Source organism: Ictalurus punctatus, chromosome 6 (assembly GCF_001660625.3).
Source record: "Ictalurus punctatus breed USDA103 chromosome 6, Coco_2.0, whole genome shotgun sequence".
Classification (NCBI taxonomy): Eukaryota; Metazoa; Chordata; class Actinopteri; order Siluriformes; family Ictaluridae; genus Ictalurus; species Ictalurus punctatus.
The window spans coordinates 9,461,653-9,474,312 of record NC_030421.2 but is presented as its reverse complement, the minus strand read 5'-3'; the positions used below and the strand labels follow the sequence as shown (position 1 = coordinate 9,474,312).

The following is a 12,660-nucleotide window of genomic DNA, read 5'->3' as shown; positions in this document are numbered from 1 at the left end:
CTAATTATGTGTCTACAGATATTTTATATTTATATTTATTTATTATATATTTCTATTTTGTTTGTTCTCTCACATCTTTCCCTAGCTTCTGGTCCAAAGGATAAAGTTGCCGATATTGTTTTTTTGGTTGACGGTTCAATAAACCTTGGGAAGAGTAATTTCCTAGTGACCATGGAGTTTATCAGAGAGCTTATTGACCTCTTTGTCACAGAGAGTGACGACCTTCAGATTGGTCTGGCACACTATGCCACAGATGTGACAGATGTTTTCTACTTTAATACATATAACAACAAGGATGACATTTTGGAGGCTATCAGCAGAACTGAGTACAAGGGTGGCTGGAAAATTAATACAGGCAATGCCATTAGGCATATTCAGCAAACACACTTTGTGAAGGAGAAAGGTAGTCGGAAGGATGAGGGAGTCCCTCAGATCCTGATGTTGGTGACGGGTGGACGTTCACAAGATGATGGTAAATCGGCAGCACTGGCCCTTAAAAATGCAGGTGTACGTATCTATGCCATTGGTGTGGGTGACCTTGAGAATGAGCTCAATGATTTGGGCAGTGAAACCACCACTGTGGCTCGGGCCAGTACCTTCCAAGAGCTTTCTGAGCTGAATGAGCGGATTTTAGACACACTTGTAGATGATGTCATGGGAAAACTCTGTACAGGAGATAAAACTGCAATAAAGGGTGAGGCACAAAGAAATTATTTTATTTTACCTACCCTTTATTAACATTTTCTTGAGACTTTTGAAATAAGCATTTTATTGAGAAATATGCTAAAAAAAAAATTGTTTCCAACAATGTTAGCGTGCAACTTGGACGTTCTTGTGGGCTTCGATGTGTCTGCTCAGAACATCTTTGCGGCTCAGAGATCATTGGAGTCCAAGATGGCTGCCATTTTGCAGCGAATTACCCAAATGCAGGCCATTAGCTGCTCTTCTGGTCAAGTTCCATCAGTACAGGTGGGAATATCAGCATTGGACTCTGCACTGGAGCCTGTTCATCTGGACTTTACCGATAGCTACACCAAGCTCATTGAGTCCTTCAGGACTCTGCACAGCCGTGGACCCTTCATCTTGAATGGAAAAACTATTGATGCATATAGTGCAAGGTTCAAGGACCGTCCTTCAGACAGAGTTAAGGTACACATGCTCAGCATATCTCACATGCTCTGCAATGTAATTGCTGTAAGCTCACCATTTTTAAAGCAAATGTAGTAAAAGTAAATACACTGCAATGCAGGTTTGGGAAATTTCTATATGGTAACTAATATAAATTTGCTTTTCTTACCACATACACAAGGTTGTAATTCACCTCACGGATGGATTGGATGCCCAATATAATGTAATGAAAGAGCGAGTAGAGCAGATGCGGATTATGGGTAAGAATAACTGTTTCTAAAGTAACAATTATTTTATTACAAAAATGTGTTAACTAAATCTTTGATCATGGTTTGTTATTTGATTCCCATATAGAAGTAACATTTCTGAAACTGCACATTATCAAATAAGAAAAATGGTCAAAATGAGCAATATATTAAACCTACGTGATGCTGAGAAATTAGTGCATGATTTCATTTCATTAAGTTGCTGGATGGCTGCCCTGTGGGATTTTTAATTTTCAATTAGTTCAGAATGCCACAGCCTGCATCCCAACCAGGAAAAGAGGATCATTCATATCCCTTCAGCCAGGACATTGGTGTTTTTATTAGATGACCCATAAAATCTGTGAAGATAAAATTTAGTTCAACTATATTTGTAAACAGCTTTTAATAATTCGGTAGACAAACTTCAGATTTAGATTCCTAATGAACAAGCCAGGCAACAATGTCAAGGAAAGACAACATGAAGAAACCTTGAGAGGAACCAGAAAGAAAATCTTTCTTCTGGTGACACCAGATAGTGGGATTATAAATCATTACAGTATACAGCTGTAGAAAGGGGAAATACAAACTACTAAATTAGTGTTGAAAGGATGTTCAGTATGAACAATTTGTGAAAAAGTGTCCTGGGATTAGCACAGGGCAGTCTTTATGATTACATCAACAATTCTTAGAATGTACAAATCTATAGTATCCAGGTGAGATTATCCTGTGAATTAAGGGTGAGTCTTGGGCATAAATTGATTTTCGCACGTGAAAATCTTTATACTGTCCATGCTGGACCATCCACAGCAGCAGACAGTGAGTCACAAATGCAGAAGTTGCGACTCAACTGAAGTAGAGCATCAGGATGAATCAATCAGGTCTGAAGGTCAAGGGAAGCCACAGTAGGAGAAGTGTGTCAGGATCAGGCAACAGGAGTATATGTACAGCTTGACAGAGAGAGAACAGATGTTTAAATGGGTTTACAATGTGCTCAGGGTGGAACTCCAGCACATCTAGTAATGACAGCATAACTAAAAGGGAGAGCCAGTGAACAGATATTTAACAAAATGCATGACTAAACAAATAGATTTTCATCCTAGATTCAAAGATTGAGAATGTGTCTGATTCCTAAACACTGTTTAAAAGGCTATAGCTGGGAGTATTGTAGTAAAAACTTCTACCCCAGCTGTAGTTTTTATTATTCTGGCTACTGACAAAGAACCCACATCTATTGATTGATGCAAGAATGGTGCATCATAATAAACCAAAAGTTCATTGACGTACTAAGGAACAAGTCTCAATACGTAACAGTTCACTAATAGCATTTTATACTCAATACAGAATTTGACTGCGAGCCAACGTATTGCAGATAAACTTACTTTTATAGACACAACCAGCTCTGCCTCAGTACTGTGTAAATCCCAACTGAAAGATTTCATGAATGTGAGTCCTATGCAAGTATGAGCTTAGCTGGTGACCTACAACCTTTTCTAGGATCTTGGAGAGAAAGGGGATTTTTGATATTGGACAATAATTTGACAGCTGACAATTAAAAGTTTGATAAATGCTGGTGAAAAATAATTTAGGTAATATAGGAATTTTATGTATATAGGTTACATTAATTCTAGTAGAACTTGTTTAAGAAAATGCATAGGTAATGGGTATAGTACACAAATGATTTTGAGGAGTGAAATTAATTCAGTCTGTCCGATTGGGCTAAAGGATTCTAGCCACTCTACTTATGTAGTCATATCGGTCTCTACATACTGTAGAGTCCCCGCCGAAGGTATTGGAAAAGCAAGCCCAAACGTTGCACAAAGTTTCCATAGAAATAGGGCATGTGTGTATGTGTGTGTGTGTGTGTGTGTGTATATATATATATATATATATATATATATATATATATATATATATATATATATATATATATATATATATATAATTTTTTTGTTTGTTTTTTTTTCTCTAGGAGTCAATGCTTTCATCTTGGTTGCCCTTGAGAGGGTACCACTCTTTGAGAATGCAGTGTTACTGGAATTTGGACGGGGTTTTAGGTCCAAACCTCTGCGTGTGAATGTGATGGACTTGGACTATGAACTGCTGGAGGAATTGGTATGTCTGGATTGCAAAATTTGTCCATATATTATATATACTTATTATACATATAAGAAAATGGCTCTAAATTGCTTAAGGTACTTAATTGCTTAAAATGCTCTATTTTTAGAGTAAAATATTTAAGGAAAATATTCTATAATCTAATTTTTCATGTGTAAAATCTTTTTCTAGTCATACTGTATAAAAAACATATTTAAATTTACATTTACAAATCTAAATTTACATGTGTAGGACAATATTGCCGAAATGGAGTGCTGCTCAGTCCCATGCAAATGCACTGGCCAGAGAGGCTACAGAGGAGCTGTTGGTCTTACAGGAACAAAGGTCCAGCATTTACTTTGTTTGAATTGATATGACTGAGTTGTCTACAGATCTTATTTTAAAATGTTTAAACTGTCATTTGTTAGCATATTTATTTATATCAATTGTGTCTGTGGGTTTTTGTCGTATAAGGGATTACCCGGAAGCCAGGGCTACAGAGGACATCCTGGTGATGAAGGTGGACCGGTGTGTAGCACTAATATTGATGCTTCAAGTGTAGTACTATTACTGAATCCATGTCTATGCTAGGACAATTATTCATTAGCATTTCCTTCCAAAACACAATATTCCAGGGAGAAAGAGGTCCTCCAGGTGTGAATGGAACTCAAGGTTTTCAAGGATGCCCAGGCCCAAGAGGCACAAAGGTGTGCTAATTATGCTTTTTTGGTAAACACTTGTCTAGTTGGTATTTCAGAGAAAAAAAAGTGACTATGTCCATTGTTGGGAAAATATCTTATTGATGTGTTTATGTATGACATCACCCATACATACAAGACCCAGCATAGTTACCATATTTTTTTGTTGTCTTTCAGGGTGCACATGGATACAATGGTGAAAAGGTAAGGAATTTGTTTCAAAAAGAGAAAACGATAATTATGTCTTATTATTGTCATATTTACATGATATGTCTGTGTTTCATTGTTTAATTCACCCAGGGAGAACTTGGAGAGATTGGTTTAGATGGCATCAATGGGGAAGAGGTAAGTTGTAAATGTTTTAAGACACTAGATTAATTGCAATGATTTTAATGTTTGCTTATAATGATTAAAATATATATTACTTTTTAGGGCACAGGTGGAGTTGTTGGACCACCAGGTGACAGGGGCAATCCTGGGCAAAGGGTATTTGAATAAAATGTATTTGGTTATATAATATTTTTTGTCATAAAGGCTAATTAATCTGTCACTTTAAAAAATAATATTAAAACTGGTCTTTTATTTCACAACCTTTGTGTATCTAGGGTCCTAAAGGTGCCAAAGGTCAGGCAGGAGATATCGGCCAGACTGGCATCCGTGGAGATCCAGTAAGTATTATGTAATTTTTTATTGCCAGTTTATTAGTCTATAGAGGGCCTATCTTATACATCATAAACTGCCAATTTAGAGTACTGAGTATACAGTATTAATGATACTTAAAAAATAAAAATTTCTCAGTCTCCCCAGAAATTTGAAATTTCAATACCTGTATGTTTTTACTTGTACAAACTTGGTTTCAATCTGTTTTTTCCCCATTTTAAACCATAATACACCTTAAAGGTTAAACAAACCATTTAGGAAACTTTATATGAAATTGGTTGCTTTAGCTTTTACTGATAATTCAATTAAATACTGTACAAATTTAGCCTTGTCTAGACTCATAAAAGAATATCAACTTTATTTGAGTTTAAGGTGTTTCTCAGGGCTCATAAGAACACACACACACACACACACACACACACACACACACACACACACACACACACACACACACACACACTCACAGACACAGAGTAATTTAATCAATCAGATAAATGAACAAGAAATTAAAAAAATAAATGTCTCTGTTAAATAGGGCATTACAGGAAAGGACAATAACCAAAGAGGACCAAAAGGAGATCCAGGCGATGCTGGGCCACCGGTAAAATCTGTTATTGCTTACATTCATTTACAAAATAAACTGGTTACTCTGTACATATACACATCCCCATACACACAGTTGCAAGAGGCAATTATATGACTATAATGTCATACTTGCAAATACATTACTGTCTAGATAAAAACTGTGGAAAATATTTAGTGCATTTTTTTTTTTTTTTACCTGTGACATTATGGGATGCTTTCTTTGCAGTTATGTATAACACTACCAATAAAATGTTTGACTACAACGAGGTAATAGTCCAGGGAGTGGACTTTTAGTCTGACAGATGTATGTTAGATGATCCAACACTTTGTTATCCTGTTTATCTGTGTATGTGTATGAGAGAAAGATTAAAGTGCAAAGGATCTTCACAACTTTTAATGCTTACATCTGATAACTATTTTATGTCTTATAGGGTGAGCCTGGAGAAGACGGTAGGAAAGGAGGTGCAGGAGAAGCAGGGAGACGGGTATGTTTTCTCTGATTCTTTTATGCTGATTAACTGTCCTGCTGAGATCTAGTAACCAAAATTAATCACAGTGCTTGTAAAAATTGCATTGTGCTGTTATTCCTCATTCTTCTTCTTCTTCTTCTTCTTATTATTATTATTATTATTATTATTATTATTATTATACTAACACTTTTTGAAACTTTAGCTTAACTTATAGATGGCATACATACTTTGTAATAATCTTTTCAGTCAGAAATAGGAAATATTTTGTTTTGATATCAGTTTAGGTTAAAGTTTGGTAAAAGTAAGTTTTTTTCATTTTTTTCATATCTTTTTATTTACTATGTATCCACAGACAGTGGATACATAGTGAAACGCATGTGATTAAGCTAACAAATTTATATGTCATATAAAACTAAAATATTGTTAAGTTTTTAATTTTTGCTGACATTTTACAATGTGAGTATGTAGTCATGTTGCTGGACATTTGAGTCATCAGTGTCCCAGTGTTTAGTGAGCCAGTGCCCCAACTCGTATACACAATATACTGATTCACTACCTAGGGAGCTGATCAAGAGAGAGTTAGCCAAAATCATCCATTTTAACTATGAATGACACAACTCGGTTTAATAAAAATTTAATAAGTAAAAATCAAGTTTAAAAAAGAAGAAAAGGAAAAATAAGTAAAAGTCAATAACTTTTTTATTGTTGGGGTTGCACATGTAAAACCACTATGACACATTCTAGTATCACACAGTCATACAGTACAGTCTGGGAGGTCAGGTTTTGACATGCCTTAAGGAAGTGGTCACTAACGCTGTTCCTGGAGATCTACCTTCCTGGAGACTTTAGCTCCAACCATAATCATGCCCACCTGCCTGCCTTGCCTTAAGAAGTTCTTGATCAACTGAAACAGATGTGTTCAATTTTGGTTGGAGATGAAACATGCAGGGCGCACGGTGGCTTAGTGGTTAGCACGTTCGCCTCACATGGGGTTCGATTCCCACCGGGGCCATGTGTGTGCGGAGCTTGCATGTTCTCCCCGTGCTGTGGGGGTTTCCTCCGGGTACTCCGGTTTCCTCCCCCAGTCCAAACACATGCATGGTAGGCTGATTGGCGTGTATAAAGTGTCCGTAGTGTATGAATACACTACGTGAGTGTGCCCTGCGATGGACTGGCACCCTGTCCAGGGTGTACCCTGCCTTGTGCCTGATGCTCCCTGGGATAGGCTCCAGGTTCCCCTGCGACCCTGAAGAAGGAGTAAGCAGTAGAAGATGGATGGATGGATGGATGCAGGAAGGTAGATCTCAAGTAAGAGGGTTGGTGACCACTGATTTAAGGCTAAGACAATGATATGTCAAGCTTGGAACTGTTCATTCCCTTGAGAAGCATGAGTTCTTTTGATTGAGTGAACACTAGCCATCATATTTTTTATTTAACGTTCAATGTTAACATTATTTCCATATAGCCTAACGTTAGCTAGCGTACTTGTTATTCCAAATTCCACTTGTATAACGTTACAGATACCAGTACTGGTTTACATTACTAATGTTACCATTTTTCCGATGATTACAACACAATTTGAGCTCCTCATGTCAAAGTGCCAACGTTAACGTTTGCCCCAATGGTTCCATTTTCTTTATGCTAAGATATTAGCAAGGCTAATACTGTCATAACCAGGACATAATTAAACAATTTGCTTTTGGATTTGTTTTGAAACATGAGATTAATTCAAGACACAACAGTGTAGACCAATTTGTGGATCACATCCTGTGCATTTGTGGATTGCTTCAGTAGATGGTGGGCGGAATCCACCTATTTGTGGGGTTGTGTGCAGTCTTGAGGCTAGAAATGTTTCAAAATCCACAAATGTATGAATCCACAAAGCACAGGACACAATCCACAGATACACAGGACACGATCCATAGATGAATACCAGGCAGAGTTTTTGTGACAAAAAAAAAATCTATTTGTAAAAAAATTTTTTTTGCAAATATTTTTTATTTATTTGTGAATGTAATTAATTTTTGCGAAACTCCTAACATATACAGTGTATATATTTTCTATATTTCCACATTAATAAGACTTAAAAAAAAGAGAACCCAGTTAAACAAATGAGACAAAAAATATTGTACTTGGTCATTTATTTATTGAGGAAATTGATCCAATATTACATATCTGTGAGTGGCAAAAGGAACCTTTGCTTTCAGTATCTGGTGTGACCCCCTTGTGCATCAATAACTGCAACTAAACGTTTCTGGTAACTGTTTATCAGTCCTGCACATCTATTTGGACTAATTTTAGCCCATTCCTCAGTACAGAACAGCTTCATCTCTGGGATGTTGGTGGGTTTCCTTACATGAACTGCTTGCTTCAGGTCCTATCACAAAACTTGGCCATTCCAAAACATTAACTTTTCTTTTTTAACAATTCTTTAGAAGAATGACTTGTGTGCTTAGGGTCATTGTCTTGCTGCATGACCTACTTTCTCTTCAGATTCAGTTCACAGACAGATGTCCTGAGATTTTCCTTTAGAATTCGCTGGTATAATTCAGAATTCATTGTTCCATCAGTGATGATAAGTCATCTCGGCCCAGATGCAGCAAAACAGGCCCAACCCGTGATACTACCACCACCACCTTTCACAGTTGGGATAAGGATCTTATGCTGTAATATAGTGTTTTCCTTTCTCCAAACACAGCCCATCTCATTTAAACCAAAATGTCTATGTTGGTCTCATCCATCCACAAAACATTTTTCCAATAGCCTTCTGGCTTGTCTGTGTGATAGTTTGCAAACTGCAGAAGGGCATCAATGTTCTTTTTAAAAGCAGTGACTTTCTCCATTGTTGTTCAGTGTTCTCCTGATGGTGGACTCATGAACATTACAGTAGCCAATGTGAGAGAGGCTAAGGCTCCTTTGTGATCCTGCAGACTATTATTCGTCTTGCTCTTGGAGTGATCTTTGTTGGTTGACCACTCCTGGGGAGTGTAACAGTGGTCTTGATTTTCTTTGATTTGATTTGACTTGATTTGTACATAATCTGTCTGACTTTGGATTGGTGGAGTCCAAACTCTTTGGAGATGGTTTTGTGACATTTTACAGCCTGCTGAGCATCAACAACTCTTTTTCTGAGGGTGTGAGAAATCTCATTTCTTCATGCCATGGTACACTTCTGCAAACATGTGTTATGAAGATCAGACTTTGATAGATCCCTGCTCTTTAAATAAAACAGAGTCCTCACTCACACCTGATTGACATCCCATTGATTTCACCTTCAAATTAACTGCTAATACTAGAGGTTCACATACTTTTGCCACTCACAGATATGTAATATTTGATCATTTTCCTTAATAAATAAATGACCAAGTATAATATTTTTGTCTCATGTGTTTAATTGGGTTCTCTTTATCTACTTTTAGGACTTGTGTTTTAGGTCATATTTATGCAGATATATAGAAAATTCCGAACAATCTTTCAAGCACCACTGTATTTGTGGATCTCATTCTATTTATTTGTGAATTTGTTTACGTTTTGTGAATCTCACTACATTTATTTGATCGTAATCTGTTTATTTGGAACAATGAAACAATTGTAACCCCATAGGGAGATGGCTGGGGGAACGTGCCCCATCTTTGTCACCTTTTTCATCCCTGATGAGTTTGCATTCCTGGTGCTAAATTCATCAAATGACAACTAATCCTCTGTATTGTACACTCTTTTTTCAGGGCACCGATGGTAGAAGAGGTCCACCTGGACAAGCTGTGAGTAACTTTAATCATGTGTTTTGTTGCTTTTGTCAGTAAATATTTCCATGTATATTATGTTGGTGGTGAACAGATTTTACAAGATTTTACCGTTTTACAATGATACTTTTCCTTGTTTTAGGGTCCTGCTGGAAAGCCTGGTGCAGATGGTGTCGCAGGGGAGCTTGGAATTGGAGGGCCAAGAGTGAGTTTTTGTTTGCCACTTCAGCTGGAGCTAAGGTTAGAGTTTTGTAGGTTCTTCCTATGCCCACTTGGATTTCCTTCAGGTCATTCCTCATTAGCTGGGAAGAAGGAATTTTGATGTGTTTGAGATGTGAAAAGTTGTACTGCAAGTAGGACTGAGAGTCTGTTGTTTTGTAATGGATGCCCTAACAATGTTCTTTTAATTGTGCTCGTGGCCCATGTTAGCACTATTGAGAGAACAGATGCTGTGACCTCTACACATTCCACTGCTAGGACAGAGAGATTTCCTTTGGTGCTTACTTCTCATCCCACTAATAAAAACAGAGAAACCAAGATTAGACTGGCTCATTCGTACTATCAGAATGAAGGATTTCTCCTTTCCAGTGGCCAGAAACTTCAACTGTGATGTACATAACATTAATGGCATCTCAGTATTTGACTGTAATGACAGGAATAAGACCTATGTGTGTATCATTCTTTATGGCAGGGTCCCAGCGGACCAGGTGGAACACCAGGAGCCAGAGGAGAGGATGGTAATCCAGGACCAAGGGTAAGTGCTTAACATTCATACTGTATATATATATATACAGTATCTCACAAAAGTGAGTACACCCCTCACATTTTTGTAAATATTTGATTATATCTTTTAACGTGACAACACTGAAGAAATGACACTTTGCTACAATGTAAAGTAGTGAGTGTACATCTTGTATAACAGTGTAAATTTGCTGTCCCCTCAAAATAACTCAACACACAGCCATTAATGTCTAAACCACTGGCAACAAAAATGAATACACCCCTAAGTGATAATGTCCAAATTGGTCCCAAAGTGTCAATATTTTGTGTGGCTACCATTATTTTCCAGCACTTCCTTAACCCTCTTGGACATGGAGTTCACCAGAGCTTCACAGGTTGCCACTGGAGTCCTCTTCCACTCCTCCATGACGACATCACGGAGCTACTGGATGTTCGAGACCTTGTGCTCCTCCACCTTCCATTTGAGGATGCCCCACAGATGCTCAATAGGATTTAGGTCTGGAGACATGCTTGGCCAGTCTATCACCTTCATCCTCAACTTCTTTAGCAAGGCAGTGGTGGTCTTGGAGGTGTGTTTGGGGTCGTTATAATGCTGGAATACTGCCCTACAGCCCAGTCTCCGAAGGGAGGGGATCATGCTCTGCTTCAGTATGTCACAGTACATGTTGGCATTCATGGTTCCCTCAATGAACTGTAGCTCCCCAGTGCCGGCAGCACTCATGCAACCCCAGACCATGACACTCCCACCACCATGCTTGACTGTAGGCAAGACACACTTGTCTTTGTTCTCCTCACCTGGTTGCCGCCACACAAGCTTGACACCATCTGAACCAAATAAGTTTATCTTGGTCTCATCAGAAAACAGGACATGGTTCCAGTAATCCGTGTCCTTAGTGTGCTTGTCTTCAGCAAACTGTTTGCGGTCTTTGTTGTGTATCATCTTTAGAAGAGGCTTCCTTCTAGGACGACAGACATGCAGACCAATTTGATGCAGTGTGTGGCATATGGTCTGAGCACTGACAGGCTGACCCCCCACCCCTTCAACCTCTGCAGTAATGCTGGCAGCACTCATACGTCTATTTCCCAAAGACAACCTCTGGATAAGACGCTGAGCACGTGCACTCAACTTTGTTGGTCGACCATGGCGAGGCCTGTTCTGAATGGAACCTGTCCTGTTAAACCTCTGTATGGTCTTGACCACCGTGCTGCAGCTCAGTGTCAGGGTCTTGGCAATCTTCTTATAGCCTAGGCCATCTTTATGTAGAGCAACAATTCTTTTTTTCAGATCCTCAGAGAGTTATTTGCCATGAGGTGCCATGTTGAACTTCCAGTGACCAGTATGAGGGAGTGTGTGCGTTGAGTTATTTTGAGAGGACAGCAAATTTACACTGTTACACAAGCTGTACACTCACTACTTTACATTGTAGCAAAGTGTCATTTCTTCAGTGTTGTCACATGAAAAGATATAATCAATATTTACAAAAATGTGAGGGGAGTACTCAATTTTGTTAGATACTGTATATATATATATATATATATATATATATATATATATATATATATATATATATATATATATATATATATGTATGTATGTATGTGTGTGTGTGTGTGTGTGTGTGTGTATATAAAGTATTGGACGCGTCAACATTTTTTTCAGGAAATATACCAGACATTAGTATTAACTCAAGAAATCTGGAAATATAAAGAATTTGCAACATTAAAGTCCATAAATAAAGTTATGCATAATAAAGTGGAATGACAGGAAAAAAGTATTGAACATGCTAAGAAAAAGCAGTTCTCCAAGGCAAGGTAAAGCAAGGAACCATCTGAAATCTGTAGGTAATTATACCTCTTATCCGTGTGAATTAATATCAGCTGGATTAGTAAATTGATGTTCTATAAAAAGGCTTTTCCTTACCAAGCTGTCACACAAGAAACATCTCATTATAGGTAAAAGCAAAGAGCTCTCCCAAGACCTTCGCAACTTTATTGTTGCAAAACATACTGATGGAATCGGATACAGATGTATTTCAAAACTTCTGAATCCTCCAGTAAGCATCAATGGGATCATTATCTGCAAAGGATACATTTTTCATAAATACTTTTAACTTAAATATGAAAGCTCATTAGATGAAGATGAAAAGGAAGAAGGGTTGCCAGTTTCACCAGATGCACCTTTAACGGGAATGTACAAATCATTGTGCCAGCTAGCTGATGGGCTATCTGTGTGTGCTGCTTCTTTGGGATCTATTTCCATTCGCGGAACAAAAGTGAACAAATTTTTGCAATGTTG

General features: G+C 37.8%; 1 protein-coding gene across 5 annotated transcripts in view; it reads left to right on the top strand.

Annotated features, from left to right (window-relative positions):
- col6a3 (collagen, type VI, alpha 3) overlaps positions 1-12,660 on the top strand; it is a 78,362-nt gene that overhangs the window by 63,182 nt on the left and 2,520 nt on the right. For all 5 annotated transcript variants that reach the window (XM_053680839.1, XM_053680840.1, XM_053680841.1 and 2 more), the window contains 16 exons: positions 86-694; positions 815-1,149; positions 1,310-1,388; positions 3,343-3,485; positions 3,720-3,812; positions 3,942-3,995; positions 4,103-4,174; positions 4,343-4,369; positions 4,466-4,510; positions 4,598-4,651; positions 4,771-4,833; positions 5,361-5,426; positions 5,842-5,895; positions 9,606-9,641; positions 9,766-9,828; positions 10,315-10,377. In XM_053680839.1, the coding sequence (XP_053536814.1) occupies positions 86-694; positions 815-1,149; positions 1,310-1,388; positions 3,343-3,485; positions 3,720-3,812; positions 3,942-3,995; positions 4,103-4,174; positions 4,343-4,369; positions 4,466-4,510; positions 4,598-4,651; positions 4,771-4,833; positions 5,361-5,426; positions 5,842-5,895; positions 9,606-9,641; positions 9,766-9,828; positions 10,315-10,377 (1,856 nt within the window). The remainder of the gene's footprint in view (positions 1-85; positions 695-814; positions 1,150-1,309; positions 1,389-3,342; positions 3,486-3,719; positions 3,813-3,941; positions 3,996-4,102; positions 4,175-4,342; positions 4,370-4,465; positions 4,511-4,597; positions 4,652-4,770; positions 4,834-5,360; positions 5,427-5,841; positions 5,896-9,605; positions 9,642-9,765; positions 9,829-10,314; positions 10,378-12,660) is intronic.